General features: G+C 42.1%; 2 protein-coding genes across 8 annotated transcripts in view; both read right to left on the bottom strand.

The window, feature by feature from the left end:
- Positions 1–267: 267 nt before the first annotated feature.
- Positions 268–2,682, bottom strand: Tmem81 (transmembrane protein 81). 2 transcript variants are annotated; one of them, XM_030243219.1, is made up of 2 exons: positions 2,490–2,682; positions 268–1,747 (listed from the first exon to the last, which is right to left on the bottom strand). In XM_030243219.1, the coding sequence occupies exon 2, from the start codon at positions 1,452–1,454 to the stop codon at positions 675–677; it is 780 nt and encodes a 259-aa protein (XP_030099079.1). In that variant the 5' UTR covers positions 1,455–1,747; positions 2,490–2,682; the 3' UTR covers positions 268–674. The 2 variants fall into 2 exon arrangements, with proteins under 2 accessions (XP_030099079.1, NP_083301.1); NM_029025.3 differs by having other exon boundaries at positions 273–1,747; positions 2,416–2,682.
- Positions 2,683–3,246: 564 nt separating this feature from the next.
- Rbbp5 (retinoblastoma binding protein 5, histone lysine methyltransferase complex subunit) overlaps positions 3,247–20,229 on the bottom strand; it is a 28,318-nt gene continuing 11,335 nt past the window's right edge. For 2 of the 6 annotated variants that reach the window (NM_001357486.1, NM_001357487.1), the window contains 11 exons: positions 19,184–19,324; positions 18,327–18,489; positions 16,250–16,359; positions 14,978–15,097; positions 14,738–14,891; positions 14,571–14,642; positions 13,938–14,055; positions 12,637–12,706; positions 11,884–12,113; positions 10,905–10,982; positions 3,247–5,148 (listed from right to left, as the gene is read on the bottom strand). In NM_001357486.1, coding sequence (NP_001344415.1) covers positions 5,120–5,148; positions 10,905–10,982; positions 11,884–12,113; positions 12,637–12,706; positions 13,938–14,055; positions 14,571–14,642; positions 14,738–14,891; positions 14,978–15,097; positions 16,250–16,359; positions 18,327–18,489; positions 19,184–19,324 — 1,285 coding nt within the window. In that variant the 3' untranslated portion in view covers positions 3,247–5,119. Of the gene's footprint in view, positions 5,149–10,790; positions 10,983–11,883; positions 12,114–12,636; positions 12,707–13,937; positions 14,056–14,570; positions 14,643–14,737; positions 14,892–14,977; positions 15,098–16,249; positions 16,360–18,326; positions 18,490–19,183; positions 19,325–20,229 lie in introns of those variants that run through there. The other 4 variants (NM_172517.2, XM_006529358.3, XM_030252808.1 and 1 more) reach the window with 4 other exon arrangements.

Raw genomic sequence — 20,229 nt, 5'->3', positions numbered from 1 at the left:
AGGAGCCAGTGTTTTGCCAGGACATTTAATACTGAACTCAGAGGGCTACCTAGGGAGGACGGGGAGGGTAGAGAAGCTATTAACATTTAAGGCTGTCTATCTGCTGACTCAGGTGTCACTGCTAGTAACCCTTCCCACAGAGCCATATAAAGCAATCTGTCCAATGCATGTTCTAGAAAACCTAAGGAAAAGGAGAGCCAGGACAACTATGGGCCAATTTCTACAGGAGAGAAACTTTACATAAAACAACAAAGGGTTAGACTGCCATAAAGTTCCTGTGAATTATTTTTATTGAACAAAACAAAAAAAAAATTAAAAAAAAACTCCCAACATAAAAGGCTGCGATTAGTACATTCTGGTCAATACACTGTTCAGAGAGGTGGAGTGGAGGTGAGCGGGGCACACACACTGGGAAGTGTGGCACAAAAACAAGCTTGCAAGACAGAACTCTCTCTAGGGACAGAACCTAAGCCTGCAGTGGATCTCCTGAGCATCTAGGATCAGGGAAACCTGAATACAATGGTGGATGCTGCCCTGAACTACTGAGGTTACATCTTCCCAGCCTCCTAGCCAACTCTGGCTGAGAGCCCTCTTTTGACACTTCACCATCAGAGGCACACATACAATCTAGCTTAGCTTCCTAGGTAGCCAGCCTCCTGGGAGGAAGACTTGCATCATAAGCGGGTGCGGCCCCCACTGCCATCAGTCCCTCCCAGGGCCTTGAAGACAGCAACGCTCACCAACACGCCGCCAACCACTCCAGCCACAATTCCTATGCCCAAGGCCGATGTCACTTTCCTTTGCCACACAGGGAGGTGAGGCTTAGACCCATTGTCCAGATTAACTTCCCAGCCCTTATCTATCAACTTCTGATCCTCAGTAAGGGACTGTTGGAAATTTAGGTTTACCAACTTTGGAGGAAGGACCCTCAGTCCAAAATAGAGCCTCTTGACAAATTTCAAGTTTTTTAGCAGCTGCACGTCACATCGATACGTCCCAGCGTTATACTCATAGGCTGGTTTAAATCCTATAAAGGGGGAATTGGCTCGGAAGGGTCTGAAAAGCTCGTCGTTAGTAGAGATGATGCCCCGGGCAAGCCTCCAGGTGAAGCGGAAGGCTTCCTGCCCTTTCTCCAGGATGTCTGAGCTGAGACAGTTCAGCTCAAACGTCTTCCCATGGACGATGGTGAAATGGAGCATCCCACAGATCCAGTTGGTCACACACTCCAAACGCTGGAACGTGCAGTTTCTCCTCACTCCGTCGGGACCCACCTCGCACTCCGTCTCTTCCTTGTAGCCAAGGCCACATGTAACACTGCATCCTGTGGCATTGACAATGACTCTCCCCACGGCTTTTTGTAGCTCCTCAGGGATGTCCAGTGTCATCAACACCAAAGGCAGGTAGGTTATTGATAACAGACTCCTAAGGATAAAAACGATGGCCCCAGTCTTCATGACTCAGTATTTTACTAGCAGGCATTCCAGATGAATGTTCTATTGTACCACAACAGAGCCTCCAGCTTGGAATAGCCCTGAGCATTGAGAGATTATAATGTACAGTTGTCAGCAAAACAGACACATGCACAGATGTGCACAGAAGCGGGGTCCATAGTCTTAGGTAAGGCCACAGGCAGGAAGACTTTTTACAGTATTGTCGCTTGACTCTCTAAGCTTGCTTGCTTAAGCCTGCCAGGGGCGTCTTCCAGGGCACAATTCTGGTCGCTTCCTAATGAACTTAAACCCACAGGCTTTAGAAGGAAAAAAGGAAAAGACCTGAGAAGCTGAAGTGAATTTCCATGTTACCCAGGTGTATAAGCTAACTCTTTCCCTCCCTCCCAAACTGTGGGAGAGTTTCAAAGTCCCGTACTAAATCTGATCAGATACAAAACCAGTCTTACAAAAGGGGTGAGGCAAGGTTGGGCTAGGATGTTAATTCGAATATCTTGAATAATTTACTGTGAATATTCCTAAACCACCTCTATTAGAAAGATAACTTTGGCTGGGCCTGGTGGCGCATACCTTTGATCCCAGAACTCAGGAGACAGAGGCAGGTGGATCTCTGTGAATTCAAGGCCAGCCTGGTCCACAGATCGAGTTCCAGGATAACCAGCGCTGTTACACCAAGAAACCGTCTTGAAAAAAACAGACAACTCTGGGCTGGAGCCACGTGACTCCCCCCTTGTCCATTTCAGGTAGGTCCCTTTGAACACTGCACCTGAAAGCCCCATTCCCAGGTTTAACTACCTTCACTGTATAGACTTTCAAAGAAATGGAAAGCAAGGTATGGTGACAGCAGCCTCAAAGAGGCAGGACTGCTGGCAAATTCAAGGCTAGCCTGGGCTAAACGGGCTAACTCTAAGACCTGTCTCCTGAAAAGAAAAAGCTTTAGTGGAGTGTGGCAGCACGCGTTCTGCACCTGCATGAAGCTCGGTTTTGATCCCCATCACCACATAAACTGGGAGTTTGCACAGCCCTTCTCCCAGCACTCACGAAGATCACAAGTTCCAGGTCAGCTTCAGCTATACACCCATGTGAGACCAGCCCAGGTTAGAGACTTAGTCCAACACACCCTTCCAAAGGAGCAAGTGAGTACGCTATGGCAGAGGCAGCTCGTCCTGTTCTAAGTGAATCAGGACCTGCCTAGTGTGAGGCGGACTGGTGCTGCCTGACTCTGGTCTGCTCTATTTACCCCCGCAGCACAGAAGAGCTCATTGTTCGCATCAATGAAGGTTGCTATGAAGCAGCTATGATGCTAAAGATGGGTTCTTAGCGACAGAACAGAGTAGCAAGCAGACAGATTTGGTAATCTTTGAAACCATACTACTTGAGTCTCTGAGATATCTTATTCTTTATGAGATAACAACTATTCTGTATTGATGTTAAAATTACTTCATCAGAGAACAGGATTAACAAGGAAGAATATTAACTACATTTAGACTAACAAAGATCCTTGGAAGGCTAGAACCTCTAGGTGCACTACTATAACCTCCCTGAATGCCTAGCACTGTGGCCTCTTCAAAGCTTATAATAAGAAAACCCTATGTGACTGTTTTCATTAACATCAGCTTTTGGCTCAAATCATTTATTTCTAGTTTGGACAACGGAAGGACTCCAAACTGCCTGACCTTTCCAGATCCAAATGACCACAGAGAAAGATCTAAAATCCACACGTATTTTCTACTGTACAAACACAAAGATGGCTGCTGAGTTCCAGAAGCAGGCAGTGTTTACAAACAAGCATGTATACTTGTGGTTTAATAAACATCCAATTTTATTTACAAAGCATTAAAGCTTTAGCAAGAAGTACCCAAGGCTAAGTCTCATCTTGTACAAAACTACAGAACATTTTAAGAAACAAAACGGAGAGGCAGGGAGGACGACAGCAAGGAAAAAGAATATACATATATTACACAAATCAAAAACCTAAGCTGAGAGTGGACGGAAGGTTCTAGAAGCCGACAAAAAGATTCCCAAAGCATAAATAATTATTAGGAGCTGCTGCCAGAGACAATCTGGCAGGGTTTGAGCTGATTTACTCAGTAGCTCATTAATGGAAATGGGACACAGCATTAGCATCCAGATGGAGGGAAATCAAGCCACTTCACACAGGGAAGGCAGAAACCCCTGCATCAGCTTGCACACCACTGCAGTGTGCTGTACAGAGACATGACATGGAGGTAATGTCTACAAATAAAAACATCCCGTGAGCCACTTACCAATCACAACCATTGGTCTCACTCACACTTGGAAGCAGCACAGGAGCAACAGAACTAGAAACTTCCAGCGTGTCCCTGTCACATCTACCACAGTACAATGTAATCAACGGGTTTGGCTGTCTGAAGGAGCCTCCACCAACTGATAAGAGATTTCACAATTAGCATAGTATTTAAACCTCCTTTCAGTGCTGACAGAGTATGGCCCAGGGCAAGCCAAAGCTATTGCCAGAGGCGTCACTAACCCTTCGCACACTTGGCTTCCTGACTTTGGATTTTCAGAAAATTTCAAACACTTATTGTACAAATCCATTCAATTTGCTATTTTTATTAAAAGAACAGCAAATGCAGAGAGAGCCAAGGTGAGAAAGAGAAGGGTAAAAGCTAAGCAACCTTTCACAGAAAGGAAGTGAGTGAAGACAGTAATGGGGCGTAGCTCCAGGAAAGGACAAACTATGGCTGCCGGGGACAGGTTCTCCACAGGCAAGGATTTAAGGAACGAACCTCATCTTTGATTTGAAGTGGGCTGCTGTTGCTTTGATTTGGGGGTGGAGGTCTCTCATGTCAGTCCTTGCATAGTGCCCCACACCCATAAAAAAGAACCTCGTGGAGAAACACACCTTGCTTTGTTTCTAACTCTGGAAGTCAACACAGGTAAAGCGATACACAAACTACTGATGATTCTTAGCTGGAGATGGATAAAACTAATCATATCCAAAAGCCATGATTATTCAAACGGATCTAATACTGGAAAACATGCAATGCAAGGGAACCCCTGATTCTCTAGAGCCCAGCCTCCTGAGCAAAGGGCATGGTAAGATAGCGTGATAGGGGCCTTCGTTCCTCCTTCCTTTCCTGCCAGTCTGAAATCTTTCGAGCACTTGCTTCTCTGCCCAACCTTTATACACAATATGGAGCTACAGGAAGCACTGGGAGGGGAAAGTTATGAATGAAAGAAACAGAAGATGCATCAGTCTTCCTAGGTGCTGGTAGCAAATTTTCAGAAAAGAACAAGTCACTCGAGGACATGCATGGAGGACGGAAGGCAAGCAGGACATGGGAAATGACACGTCCAAAGATGGGACTCCAACAGTTAGGTGAACAAAACACGGGCACTCTTCACCAGCAACACAACCTGGTGTGAAGTTGAAGTGGGTCAAGCCTCCTGCCGTCTTCGCGCATCCGCGTTCCTGAGAGCCTGTTTGGACTTCTGCTTGAAAGGAAGGCAGGGCCGTGTGCTCTTCTTCCATAATTCACTTCCTCATTCAAACACAAAATCCACTCCTTCACCTCCTGGGTGGGAGGCAGAGGCCTTTGTTTTCAACTAAAGCCAATCTCAGATGATTGGCCACGCTGTCCAAAGGCTACCTGATGACAGAGTGAGAAGAACCAAGGGTTCCACGGTCTTCACAGCAGTTCTGAGATGGCTCCTCCTGCTAAAGAGATTAGACACCAAAAGATTTCCTTTAGTATTTCAGGCAGGCACACATAGGCTAAGGATGTCTGCCTTTGAAGAAAAACACACAACCCAACTCCCAGTCACTCTTCGCTGAAGCAACCGCCCATCCGTACTCCAAATCCCTACTCAGTATCGTTTCGGCATTGTCCCAGTGTGTTCCAAGGGAGTGTCAATGGATGAGCTTCTACACAATTGCTAAGCTGATAACCAGGCTCTCTGGTGATCACAACAAAGTAAGGGTACTGGCCCTTTCAGTCTTCCATGTTAGACTAATCAGTCACTATGATTAACAGGGAACAAGACACCCCCTGTTCAAGCCCCACTGTTCCTTAAGTGACATACTCTTTCTTATTAGCTTGGCGCCCCAGATAAGGTGTGATGCTGACGAGGGCTACTACTGTGTGTGTTTAGTGAATAAAATCCTGAGTAGAAAGAACAAACAGCCACTTCCCTGGTGACTCCATAGAATCTGTTCAACTTCTGAGGGGCATCTGTAAATGGGCTGCTGTGAAATATGAACTAGGAAGTATAAACAGAGAACAAGGTGAAGAAAAGCCTCCTGGCTATAACCTAAATGAGGGTAACACAATGCCTGGAGGGGGAGAATGGGGACAGTTAGCTGCTTAAGTAATAAAAGAAAGGCGCTCATTTATAAAGTTATGTGAATGTTACTCCCCCCAATGTTACTTTTAAAATGAAGTTCTAATCTATAAATGAAAACTGATAATGAAAACAGTCACATTTGCTGAGGATAGACTGAAATTAAGACAAGATACAAGCTTTCTACTAAATGCTATATTTTTAAAAGTTAAACTTCATAATTTCAAAAGATACCTTGGTATTTGGTACTTGTTTTTCAAATCTCCTTCAATATAAAACACAAGGAAATCTCCTGAGTTGATTTAAATCTTAAGATAACAGAATACAGTCTAGATGACTCAGTTCATTTACCTCTTTCACTGACTGCTCCCGTAGGTACCCTGACCAACTGAGTTTTCAGGTTACAAATTAACACAGAAATGCCAATCTAACCATTGATTATGATGGAAAAAAGTGGTTTGATTACAAGTTGACACCTTTAATAATTGGCACTCCAGATAAGTAATGAGCACCTTATACTGTCCAAAATAGTTCACGTTTCTATATCATTCCCACTCTTAAGAAAGACATCGTGCATATTTATACAGAGGCATTAGGCGGCAAACTAAAGTCAGAGCAAGCAATACAATTAGCAAGGAAATACATAAGAAAACAGCTCTACAAAGGCCTGCAGCATCTGGCTCATAGAAACAATTTTTAGTTGCACCATACAGGAAATCTCCAGCAGTATAATATTAAGAAAAATTCAGCCTGATATTCACAACTATTTTTGATCTATTTCAATAGAGCCTAATTCAGGATGGCCAAAGAGAACATTTGGACATGATTTCCAGTCCTTCACTGGTCAGCTAGGAGGATCATAGAGAATGAGACAGAACATCCAACTAGGTATCAAGTCTTAGTAGCATCCATAAATTAGTCTTTGAGTGACTAATTATTTCTAAGAAAGAGAAAAGGAAGGGTAAATGAGCAGTTAACTCATTATAGGCATTTCTAATCAGGGTTGTGGCAAGTGATTAGATGGGTCTAGTTTCAGAAGGCAGTGCATAGTTGCTCCAAAGTAGGGCAAGCTGCAGGTGTCCACTTCTCTAAGTAGCAGCTTTTCTGTCCACTTTGGCCTTTGATACCTTCAACAGATCCAGGCATATATCAAGTCACTATGTCTATCATGGGGCAGGGGCAGGGTAAGATTATATTTGTAACAAACCGGTCCTTTGTGGCATTGCACTGATGAGGAACCTGAAGTCTTGGGTAACAAGGAAAACAGAGCTTGTGTTGTCACCTCAAGCTCAGAAATGGAGTTAAGGTAACAGAAACAGAGATTAGACAGTGTCAGCAAGCCCATCCCTGGAGAATCCCTCATTCAGGGTTACTCTTAGCAAGCTTGAGTACTCTTTTACCTCCTCGAGAGGTATCCTCATGAGTGCTGGCCCTCCTATGCAATCAACGCTAATGAGCTATGTGACATGAAAGTATTTCAGTGGCCCCAGACTCCAGATTGACAGTGGTCTATTTGCCTTCCAATTTCCCCTTAATCCTTAATCTGCTGTAACATGTAACAGATAAAGGCAGTTTTTTGTTAGTCATTAAGGCTTACAAAATGGATTCTGTAGTGATTGGCCACTTGCACATATTAATAAACAGCTATCATTTACCTGGCTGGAGCATAACTCAGCCTACCCCTATAATTCTGCCTTCAAAAATTTGACACGAATGCAAAAATTATCCAGTCAAAGGGAGTTTACACCTTTGATCCCAGCACTCTGGAGGCAGAGGCAGGTGGATCTCTGTGAGTTTGATGCTAGCCTGGTCTATAGAGTGAGTTCCAGGACAGTCAGAGCTACACAGAGAAACCCTGCCCCAACTGCTCTCTACCCCACATCTCCAGAAAAGGGGGAGACCACAGAAATGAACCTTTAACACAATCCTCAGAGCAGACTGTTCTGTTTCTGCAGTGCTGAGAGTAGAACCTACAGCCTTGCACATGCTAGGCCAGTTCACTAACACTGACCTACACCCTGACACTGTGGGCTAATTTCCAAATTAGCATTCTGAATGAGTTTTATTTTTTAATATCTGGTGGGAAACAACTGCTATTGAAAATATCTGAAGTATCAAATAAGATGAGTTATTTGTAAAAAATCAGCTTCCTTAGAGGCCCCTGGGCCACAAGCACAGCAGCAGCTCTAGGTTTGTTCAAGAACCTCCAAACTAGCATGCTATTGAATGAAGAAGCCCTTGCCTCAACCAAAGAACTCCACACAGAAGATATGACAGCTTACTCTGAAAACGCTATTTCTAGAATTATGTGGGACTCACAAATTTGCAGCCTCATTAAGTTCCCAACTGCTCTGACCTGTCAGTAAATCCACAGACAACCCTCTGAAGGTCCTGGAACCATGCCTCAAGCTCCCTGCTGAGGTTTGGCTAAAGGTTCTGCTCCTTAGCACTGTGGTATTTAGTCTATTCTGGAGATTTCCATTCAGGAAAAGATCAATGAGCCAAGGCCGGTGAAGAAGAACACAGGAAGGACACAAAGTTGCATGGAGAAGCACACATAGCATGCAGTTGGGAGGAGCTGCAGGACAGGAGCTGCTTTGCCCCTTATAAACAGTATCCATCCTCTTACCCTAGCAGGGGCAAGTTCTCAAGTCCTTCTTAAGGACAGAGCTGTTTGTTAAATAGTTGCCTCTTCTTAAAGCTCACCCACTTCAGTGCTTACCAGAAGTAAGTAGGATAAGCCTTCATGAACTATCCTGCTCCTAAAGACACAGTACTTCCTTTAATGTCTCAGTACTCCCTGCAACCTGGAAGCTAAACTAGGTGACAATGAATGTGTCATCTTCACAAAGACCCAAGGAGATACTCCTACTCTTAGAAGAAAAGCTGAAATGCTGGCCTGCATGAATACCCAGTAGGCACCTCACAGAGTGCAGAATGTTACTGCAAACTCTCTTTTGCACTCAGACAACAATACTAATGAACAGATTCAGATTTGAAGGCCAATAAGCTCATTCTCCAGGACTGAAGAGATTTCCCAACATTCTGATCTTGGTTCTCATTTAGACTCATAGTTTCTGTCGCTACTAGTGAACATATCAACTAAAATTAAAATTTTAAGTCATTCTATAATTGAGAAAGAGAATTTTACAATTCTGTAGTTGTTTATCATTATATATATATATATATATATATATATATATATATATATATTCATACATACACACATATATATACACATACATATACATATGTATGTATATATATGTGTATATGTATATCCTATTGAAAAGCCCAAGATTAATTTTAACTACTTTTTATCCTGGTGATGCAGCTCAAACCCAAGGTTAGGCAAATGCTGCTCCATGGAGCTGTATCACAGATTCCCTGAGTCCTTAAAAGAATTAGAGGGGAAAAAGTCAGGCATGCTTACACACACCTTTAACTTCAGCACTCTGGAGACAAGTTCGAAGTCAGTCTGGTCTGTGACATGGTGAGTCCCTTTCTTTGGTTTAAAAACAGCAGAAGCAGGAAGACTCTGTCCTAAAGTGCTCTGATGAATTGTATACCTCTGGCCACATTCTAAATCATGCTAAAGGCAACTGGGCGTCAAGCTTCACACTGGACATCCTCTTACTCTTATGCACACGGCTTACACACATGGGCTATAGAAAGGCCATCTTTGTAAGCAATCAAGTACCTGTTCCTCTGTAGTCAATTACTGACCTGTGCTCTTTGCTGCCTCTTTCATGACCCACACACAACCCCAGGACTCAGCATGGAGGTGGGAACCATAACAGCCAAACTCACTGTGCAGACCTATCTATCAGACCCCGTGGTACAGTGTTGCAGTATGAAAACCTCAAGTCTAGATATACTAAACTTGGGGGACTAATGACTGACTCTTCTTCAATTTCTCTGTAGAAAATAATTCCTATTTATAGGCAACAATTAACTTGTAAAGGTAAAAACTGAACAAGGAATTCTGCTTTGTATTCTAGTAGTTATCAAAAACACTTTTAACACACTTAAATTACATTTTAAAGTGGTTGAAAAAAACTAAATATAACCACTGACATTTCATCTAACCTGTGTCAATTAGGCACAAAAAAAAGAATATTATATTAACAAAGCACTTCTGTGTGTGTGTGTGTGTGTGTGTGTGTGGTGTGTCTATCTAGCGTCCCAAGGACATTTAGTGGAGATGAGCTCTAACTTGATCTTTTTTTTTAAACAAATCTGAGTTAAATGGTTCACAGGTATTTCCATTCCTTGATAAAAAAACTCCCTCATCATGTTTCTCGTTAAGCTAGGAGCTGAAAGGGCTCAGATGTTAAAGGCTAAGACTCACAACCTAAAGGACACCTACAAGTTAAAAGCTACATTGTGTCTTTTTGGCAATTTCCTCCTATTGTCAAATATTGGAAGAAACTTCAAAGCCTTTTTTCTTCTTTAATATTATGGTACTGATAACAAACTTCTTCCTTTGTTTAGACTGATAAGCAAGAATCCTACTTCTTGGAGAATCTCAACAGTAAGCAGATGCTGAAGTTTAATAGTTAGGTGCTATTTCAAACCTGCTTGTATTTCTGGCTACTTGTCTTGGGGCAAAAATAAAAAACAAACTAAAGAAAAATCTACAAATAAAAATGTAAAAACAAAACACCAAGGGCAGATACAGACAAAATATATTAACTAGAGGCTCATAGCTTTCTGAGTCATAGATTTTCCTATAGGAATCTAATGGGAAGTAGGCGTTCTTACCCATAAAAACACTCACATAACACTTTGTATCCGGGACCCTTTAAATCTACTTATGGACTTAAGAGTTAAAAACCAATGAATTAAGTCAATTTTGGTTTAGCTTGCCCTTAGAAGCTTGTACTCCAGAGATTTCTTGATGCTGGGGAGAAGGAAGGAAGACAGGGAGGGAAAATCCCACTGCAGTTAAAGGAAGTCAGGAGCTGTACAAAGCAAGGCCACAAAGCAAGCCAGATGGTGCTCCCAATGTGTCCTTACCTGCCAAGGACTGGCTGAGTTCCGCCTGCACTTTACCCTTCGTTGATCCTTCCAGAGGTAAACCTCTGTCCCCTTTGTAGAGTTTCGGTTTAAATGGAGAATCTTTCTCTTTACCTTTTGATCCTTTAGGCCGGCCTGCTTGCTTCTTCTTGGATTTGCCATCCCCCTTCACACCCAGTAGTGGATGGACTTCTGCAGAGAGATAGACAGCCATGAAAGACAGTGCATACCACCCGGGCCCTGTATCCCAATCAGACCTTTGAGTGCTCAGAGCTTTGCTTTTGTGTCCCACATCACTACTCTATAAAAAAAAATTGATTATTTTTAAAATTACAAAAGAATATCTACTAAATTGATACTTGCCAGACCAAAGGCATACTAAACCACAACAACTCCAAATTAAAAACAATTAAAATACCCACTCATCTGAGTTGATCCAAGCCTGAACAGGAATGTGTGGGACACAAACACATAGCATATGCATATAGGACCAGAAAACAAGGCAAGGACAGGGCAAGAGGCATGAGTCTACCACTTTCTGTGACACCTTGGACAAGCTATGCAACTTCAGTCCAACTTTTCTCCTTTGCAAGGCAATAATAATAATAATAATAATAATAATAATAATTATAATAATAATAATAATAATAAAACCAATTCGCAGGGCAGATGAAAACATGAGCAATCGTATAGAAACTACACAGTGGTAATACCACCCAACCCTTATCAAATCATTTAAACATGTGTAATAAAAGCTCCCAATCCCACTGTAAAAGCAAGAAGGAAAAAATGACCATGCAGCTCTGACTGGCACTTTACTCTAGGGGAGGCGAGCGGATGAACAGTTCCGAAAACAATTCCTGAGACATGTGTCAGGAGAGAGTGTGTACTCTTAGGCAACACACTGGAGGGCAGAACATCCCCATTTTAAAAGTGAACACAAACTCAATCAGCACAGAACTGTAAAGCAATGTAGAAAAAGACTCATGGGAAACTCCTTCCAAAGAAAAAATGGCTCAAGTGGGAAATTCCTGTGCCCAGGAGAATAAGGCAATGAACCCACAGACACTGGGAATAAAGAGGTGGCTCTCACCATCATTCGGCACTCCTTGGAGCTCTATATTGGTGGTTTTAGGTTTCTTCTTTGGTGGCTGGGATCCATCTGCTGAAGACTGCCTCTTCTTCTCTGAACTAGCCCCTTCATCCATCAAGGAGCTTGGGACTGCATCCGGTGGAGGGCCATACGGGTTTTCTTCAGGGTCTTCTACCTCAGGGGCAATGGGTAAATACAATAGAGCCTTTGAATCTTCCAGCTCTTCATCACTATTTGGAACAGGATCAGACAAGGGATTGGAAAAAAGAGGAGATAGTTGCTTAAACCACAAGCCCTTCAGCCTTTCCTCTAGTGCCTATATTTAGTACATACAACAGTTACAGCTCTAGACTTTAACAAAGCTGAAATGAAGGAAAGAAACCAGGCAAGAGAATAGTAAGCTGACAACCATAAGTAGACTAAGTTCATTACTACTGTTTGTTTTTGTTGTTTGTTTCAGACCCTGAGACAGGGTCTCTCTGCATAGCCCTGGCTGTCCTGGAAATCACTCCATCGACCAGGGCTGGCCTCAAATTAAAGAGACCCACCTACTTCTGCTTCCCGAGTGCTAGGATTAAGGTAGGATCCACCATGCTTGGTTTTACTTCAGTTACATAAACTCTGTATTACATTTTGTTCAGTAAAGAACTGTTCTCTATTCTACAAGTAAGCAGTTGGGAGCGAAGGGAAAGCTGGGGAAACCGGGCAGTGCATAAGACACAGGAGCAACACTCAGCCTTTCAAGTTGCTCACCTGCTACAGAAGGCAGCGATGGGATCCACGCTGGTGACATCCACTTCCTCATCTTCAGCAGCATCAGCCCCTGAAGGAAAGAATATTGGAGAGGTTTGAAAAGAAATGGAAAACTGCTTTTTACCTAAGAATAACCCAGCAGTTCATTTCATTCAATCACTTAACAATAGGGGTTGAATCCTCACTAGATTCTAACACTGGAAACAGTGACAACCATGAAGTTGGGGACAGCTCTTCAGTAAGTCTCATAGTCTACCCAGGAAACAGACAGACCACTTCAACATAACACAGTATGAAGAGCAGTTTTCAAGTTGGAGAGATTCAAGTCCTTTTTCTTTAATCTGATTCCCTAATTCTTAGCACTATGAAGTGGCCCAGCTTTCAAAGATCTGTCCCTTAATTACAGTGCCAGCTGGGCATAGTAAACATTCACACACACACACACACACACACACACACACACGCACACGCACATGCACACGCACATGAATGCATGCATGCACGCACGTAAACCTACTATGTTCAAAGTTCTGTGTTTAAACCCAGGACAATAAATCAAATCTCAAGGGAGTGGTGATGCACACATGTAATCTCAGCACTGGGGAGGCTGGTGCAAAAAGGTTAGGAGTTTGAGGTCAGGCTGTGCTAATAAGGAGACTCTGCTTTCAAACAGCAGTAAGAAAGGTCAGATCTTTATTTTCAAGGAGTTCCCATTCAAAAATTAAGAAGATGACATTAATAATAACAATGATTATGATCATAATAATAAAAGACTTAGGGGTTTCTTCATATAGGCTGAGCATACATTAAGTGCTTTACAAGAATTATTCCATTTATCCCCCTACAATGTAGACATGGTGTTACCATTATCCACCTTAGAGATGAGGCATTCAAGTACAAGTATTTTGTCAAAAGCTGCCTAGTGTCACAGCCTATGATCTTGACCTTTTTACTACTGATGAAGATGTAACAGAAGATACACCATCAACTGAGCCTGAGCACATTTCTGTGCTTTGAGTGTGGGGTATGTACACTCTCATTTAACCACCTGTGACTCACCAGGAAATACAGATGAACTGTCAGAGGCTGCTAGACCAGGTAATGCCCATGTGAGCCTAAGTAGCACACACAGTAAGACTCTTCAAGCACTGTGAAAACTATGTACAAGTGAGGGAAACGTGGCAGATGAAGCTTTGAGCACAGTTACAACACAAAGTAAATAAATGCATTCACTAATTCAAAGAGCATTGAGTAAGACAGTCCTTCCCTTCGGAATACTATCTGTTACTGAGAGGCATCACCTGTTTGCTCAGGCTCACTCTTATCTTCATCCTCAATATCAAATTCTGATTCTCTTTCCTCATATTCTACATTTTCATCCAACTCTTTGAAGTCTGGTGCAAATGCACTCCAATTTTCCTATGACAAAACAGACGAGTCACTGAACGAAAAATCAGTAACAATGTGAGTTCTGACAACTTATCTTCAGCATGAAACAGACTAAGCATTCTAAGATTAAACCTGGGATAAGAGAATAAAATCTCAGGTATCTAAAGGGTTTGGTTGCCATCCTGATGTATTTTCTATATAAACACTTCAAGTTTATTAACTGCATTTCTTTCCTAAATCACAGTTTTTTTTTAATCTTTTCAAAATATACTTCACAAAGGTAGTTTAAAAGTGTTCAAGCAAGAAAGCAAAAGATATGTTTAAAAAGTTGTAGAAAGTGTACACACATGGAAACAAAGTTGGAAACCAGCTCTGAACTAAGGACACCCCTCTGAAGTGACACTAAATATAATGAACTGAATTAGCCTACAAGGATCAGATGCAAAACAAAGTAATTAAAGTAGTATTTAGCTTACTCTGTATGGCGGTTTTTTGATAAAAGAGATACCTAGTTTCAAAGTAAATCAACAAAAAAAAATACTTACTACTTGATTTTGGGCCCAAATGGACACCACTCCACTAGAGATAGAAGCTATGATGGGTCGGACTGGATGCCACTACATTGTAATTTGAGAGAGAGAAGAATTGTTTGTCAGAACAGATGCAAGCCATTCTAGAGTGTTCCACGAACGCAATGTCCTGCTCTACTCACAGCCACGTCCAGCAGGAGTTCCCCTCTGGTCCCATGTAAGATCTTCACCAGGTTGCCAATGCTCTTTTCCCAGATATACAGCGCATGCTGCCTCGCAGAGCCCGCCACTATGTACTCCCCATCCCCAGAGAAACAACATTTTTTCCATGGAGTCCTAAAAGACAAAGAACATCCCCAGGAGAAACTGGAACAGAAGCCCAGGGAAGGTCGGGCAAATGCTCTTTTGACAGCAACACCTACCTATTCACCAAGTCCTGCAGCTTCTGCATAGGCTCTGGCTCTCCATCCCTTCCACACGTTAAAATCTCTCTGCCGTCATAGACTCTTATTATTCGATCTGCTGTGTTAATCAGGAAGCAACTACAGAAAGGAGAGGGGTTTCAGACAAGTCAGAAACCTATCTCTTTTAACACTGCTTACTGCTACTTCTTAGACCAGTTAAACGAGAGAAACTGGGAATGTCCAAGATTCAGTGCCCATGTATCTCTTCTTGTCACTCCAAACCAATGAAGTAAAAATACAAGTGCTTTATCCCGAGTATCCTCAAACCTCATGTTAACACTTTCTGGACTGAACTAAGATCTAAGACCTCTGAACCAGCCTGCTCAATCCACATCCTATGCAATATTCAATAATTAAATACTTCATTTATCTGGTCTGTTTCAAACACAGTATGACTATTTATGAATCAATAAGCTAAGTGTGTCTTTTTTAAAATGATGATTTTATTTATTTGGGACTGAGGGTGCACCCCAGTTTCAGAGCACTTGTTTAGCATGAGGGAGGCCCTGAGGTTTTGTCTCTAGCACAGCTAAAAATAAGTGAAATATTTAAAATCTTTACTCAGGTCTATGCACTAGGCACTTTGAAGATTTATTTATTTATTTATTATGTGTAAGTACATAATAGCTGTCTTCAGATGCACCAGAAGAGGGCGTCAGATCTCATTATGGGTGGTTGTGAGCCACCATGTGGTTGCTGGGATTTGAACTTCGGACCTTCGGAAGAGCAGTCGGGTGCTCTTACCCACTGAGCTATCTCACCAGCCCCGCACTAGGCACTTTGATTCTAAGCGATGATACTTAAGCATCTTTCTGTAAAGGAACTGCCTGGTAAACTTCCAACAACAAAAAGTGACCACTGGTCAGTGAGGGACATTTTATGAACCTAAAAACATATAGTAAGCAATTCTAACAGCATTAATAACATTTATAAATTACAAATACTGCAATAATTATTATTATGAAAATAATAACTATTAAATTAAAATGGATAATTATTATTTGCACTCCATTCACTTACAAAAAAAACCCCCCAAAAACAAAAAAAAAACCCCAAAACCCCCAAAAACAGCCCTAAAGCAACCCTAAGGCCGCACTGACACCTCAGTGCCATTATCTCTGCACTCAGGGAGCTGAGGTAAGAACCACAAGACTTAGGCTAGCCTGAGCTATGTAGTGAGATTCTGTTACAAAAGTTCCATGCCCACAGAGAAGACAAGGCCTCACTCACCTCCCCTTCCGGGCAAACTCAATTGATTTAATGGCGGTAGTATTGCTTGTCCCAGTTGTTACTCTGAAGGAAGCAACAAGATCCTGAGAGTCTGTTTTTAGGACCAAGATCTAAAGTTTACAGAACAAAAATAAAAAGTAAATATTCTGATGACTTGGTTTTTAACTGTGAAGAGACCTAGTAACAATTGAAATATCTCTATTTCTATATATTCAAACTTATTAATTAATACTATCTTTTATTTCTTTCAATTAACTACAGAGTCTTCAATTATCTATTCTATGAACATGTTTGACATTATTCATTGTAACAAGTGGAAACAAACTAGTGACGACACATAGGACAACTGTGGCACATGAATATGATATGACTGAACTCTGACACACAGTACAACAGTCACCCTGAGGACACCGTGCGGTATGAGATATGCCAGTTGCATATGGGGAATTACAGTATTATCCCATTTCCATAAAGTGCTTACAGTGGTCAAATTCAAGAATAGGACACAGAATGACTCTGTCAAGCCTGGAGACAGACTCCCTAATAGCAGTTCAATTTGCAAGATAAAAGAGGTCTACAGAGGATAGTGGTGAGGCTAGAATGCATGAGTATCGCTGAGCTTAACATTTTAAAATGTTTATTACAAGGATAATTTGTGGGTAGCTTTTTTATGTATTATTATTTTTTTTTAAAGATTTATTTATTGATTATGTGTAAGTACACTGTAGCTGTCTTCAGACACACCAGAAGAGGGAGTCAGATCTTGTTATGGATGGTTGTGAGCCACCATGTGGTTGCTGGGATTTGAACTCAGGACCTTTGGAAGAGCAGTCGGGTGCTCTTACCTGCTGAGCCATCTCACCAGCCCTTATGTATTATTTTTATACTGGGGATAGAACCCAGGAACTTACTCATGGAGGCAAGTACTCTACAACTGTTTATATATACATATATCTTAATGACAATTTTAAAAATTGCTACCAGAAGAAACACCTACAATGTACTCCACCCCCCCCACCCCACCCCCCGCAAAGTCTACACTTCCAAACATCTCAAAGGGCAAGTTGAAGGGAAAAAAGATGACAGTCTCAGTACTATATATATATATATAGGTTAAAATTGAATTAGACCATGTTTCTCTGTGTGCATGTGCACGTATATGTACATTTATTCTGTTTTGTTTGGTTGGTTGGTTTTTGGTTTTGTTTTTAAGACAGGGTTTCTCTGTGTAGCCCTGGCTGCCCTGGAACTCACTCTGTAGACCAGGCTGGCCTAGAACTCACAGAGACATGCCTGCCTGCCTCTGCATCCAGAGTTCTGGGATTAAAGGTGCACACTACCTCTACCTGGCTGCACTGGGTTTTATAGAACTAGATATGAAGCTATCCTCATCAGTGTGTTCCAGATGGTAACTTTGAAATAGTCTCTTCACTACTACTAACTGGCCAAGAACCTTTTGCCCTTTTTGTTTTTTTTTTCTGGTGCTGGGAATTAAACTCACAGACTCATGTGTACATAACAAGCACTTTACAACTAAGCTATCGCCCAGCCTTTCTTTCTTTTTTTTTCCCTCTCCTCTCCTCTCCTCTCCTCTCCTCTCCTCTCCTCTCCTCTCCTCTCCTCTCCTCTCCTCTCCCCTCCTTTCCCCTCCCCTCCCCTCTTCCTTCTCTTTCCCCTCCCCTCCCCTCCCCTCCCCTCTTCCTTCTCTTCCCCTCCCTTCCCCTCCCCTCCCCCCCCTTCTCAAGTTTCCTGAGGTAAGTCTTGCTATGTAGTCCCAAACTAGCCTGGACCTTACTATTTAGTTTAGACAGTCCTCAAACTTGGAGTAATCCTCCTGTCTGTGCTCACCAAGTGCTGGAAGAATTAGAAATCAAGCCACCACACTGTCTCCATCCTTATCTAAATCAAATAATCGTCTACTCTAATTCAAAGTACAGAAATTATTATCAAGGCATGAAAGAAAACTTAGCTACATTTCAGGTGAGAGACCGTTCCAGGGATAACAGAAACTTAAAGCAGAAAGAGTAAACAAGAGCCAAGGCAGACACCCAGCCTTTCCACCAACTTCATAGCTTACCTTGCCTTTTGCATTTCCTGTATAAATATATTCCCCTCGCCTATCAAAAGATGCCACCACGTTCAAATCCGAGTCATCGTCTACCGGCAGAACAACATGTTTGGAATCTGAAAGGGTCAACATGACAGGAGCAGATTTCATGGGACACACGAGAACCTTGTTCCTGTTTAAAAATATGAACACATATTGGCTGTTGCTATGGTATCAGCAGATTGAGTCCCTGTCCTTCCTCCCTAATCCCTGACTACTTTCCTCACTGGCTCTCCCAGCTCCAACAAATGTGAAATGGTAAAAACAAATACAACCCACACATCTAATAACAGACTCAAAGTATGAGAGCCTATCTTGACAAATGAAGGTTGGTCATTAAAAACATTTGGCAAACCAGTAAGATACTTAATAAAGTGAAGACAAAATACTGATTTTAACTCTGTTAGCAGGTGTATGTGTATATGTATCAAGCCAGGCCTGAGGCACATATGATGAACATCATACGCATGGAGTAGATTATGGGACAGCCCCAAGAAATGAAAGCTGTGTATGCATAATGGAATACTGGACAACTTTCCTTAAATGTAGTCTTAATAGGAAACTGTTTCTATATTCTAAAGGAGTTTAAAGAATGGGCCCCATATCACATTATTCCCACCTTTGGTCATTACCAAAGTCTTACTAATGATCAGTTACAATCTCCTTACAAAACATTCAGTAGAACCAACCTAGACAGAAGATGGTTTTATACAGGCTTGAAAAGGGGCTGTATTTGCCTCTTAAAACCTTAATCTGAAGATATCATAGCCTAGGCTAATCACTCAGAAAAGAGACCCCGCCCTAGGAAAGGAATATCTTAAACATACTGATCTCGAGGATGATATTGGACTTTTAAGATGGGTGAAGGGAATCGAAACCTCTGGTCGCAATCTCCTGAAAGAACATCCCACTGTGACACTATGTTATCTGTAGAAGCACTCACAAGCTTATGACCATCTCGGCTCCAACTAGGGGAAAAAACAGAAGTGGATTTAGCACACGGTGTAAGGGAAAGTATTTATACCATTACATTACTATGGATAAAATGTTGACCTAATTGCACAGGTCAACATTTTTAAAAATAGAAGCAAATCTATAACAAACTTTCTCAACTAATCAATAAATATTTCCACGACTTTCTTTTTTATTTTTGTCCCTTTCCTCATGTCTCTCAGCGCATGCCCAGACTGACCTTGAACTCATGAGTCTCCTGCCTTTATTTCCCAAGTGCTGGGATTACAGGTATGTGCCATGATGCCTGGCTCTTGTACTATCTTTACAAACAGTAATGTTACTACTTCAAAGTAACACTATAGTTAGCACCATGAAATAACATATGAACATCTTGGTAAAGTCCCCAAATCAGTTGACTTTTAAGACCATGAAACACACAAAAAAGAAAACTATACTATCGTTGTCAGCAAGGTCTGGACAGCTAGACTTCTACCCTACAATCCCAGTACTCAGGAGGCAGGGAAGGAGGAGCCAGAGTCCCAGGACAGCCTGGGCTACAGAGTGAGACTATCTTAAAGGCAAAAACAATAGAAATTAAGACACAAATAATCACTTCTTAAATGTGGCAAAGCACACTAGACATCCTGTTAAAGGTGGACTGACTCTCCATGCGGCCTCAACTAGAGCAGAGGCTCTCCTTAAAGCTGGAGCCTAACTTTGGTATCCTGTTCTCCAACAGGGCGGCCTTGTCTGGCCTCAGTGGGAGAGGATGAGCCTAATCCTGCAGAGACTTGATGTGCCAGGGTTGGGGGATACTGTGAAGGGGGGTGGGGTGCACCCTCTCAGAGAAGGGGAAGGGGGTGGAGGGAGGTACTCTGTGAGGGGGTACTGGAGAGGGGACAGCCTTTTGGATGTAAAT

Source organism: Mus musculus, chromosome 1 (assembly GCF_000001635.26).
Source record: "Mus musculus strain C57BL/6J chromosome 1, GRCm38.p6 C57BL/6J".
Taxonomy (NCBI): domain Eukaryota; kingdom Metazoa; phylum Chordata; class Mammalia; order Rodentia; family Muridae; genus Mus; species Mus musculus.
Note: the sequence above shows the minus strand (reverse complement) of the source record. Positions and strands in the feature narration are given on the sequence as shown.

Bases quoted from the DNA above. Each gene is read 5' to 3' on its own strand.
- Tmem81 (XM_030243219.1), bottom strand. From the start codon at position 1,454: ATGAAGACTGGGGCCATCGTTTTTATCCTTAGGAGTCTGTTATCAATA.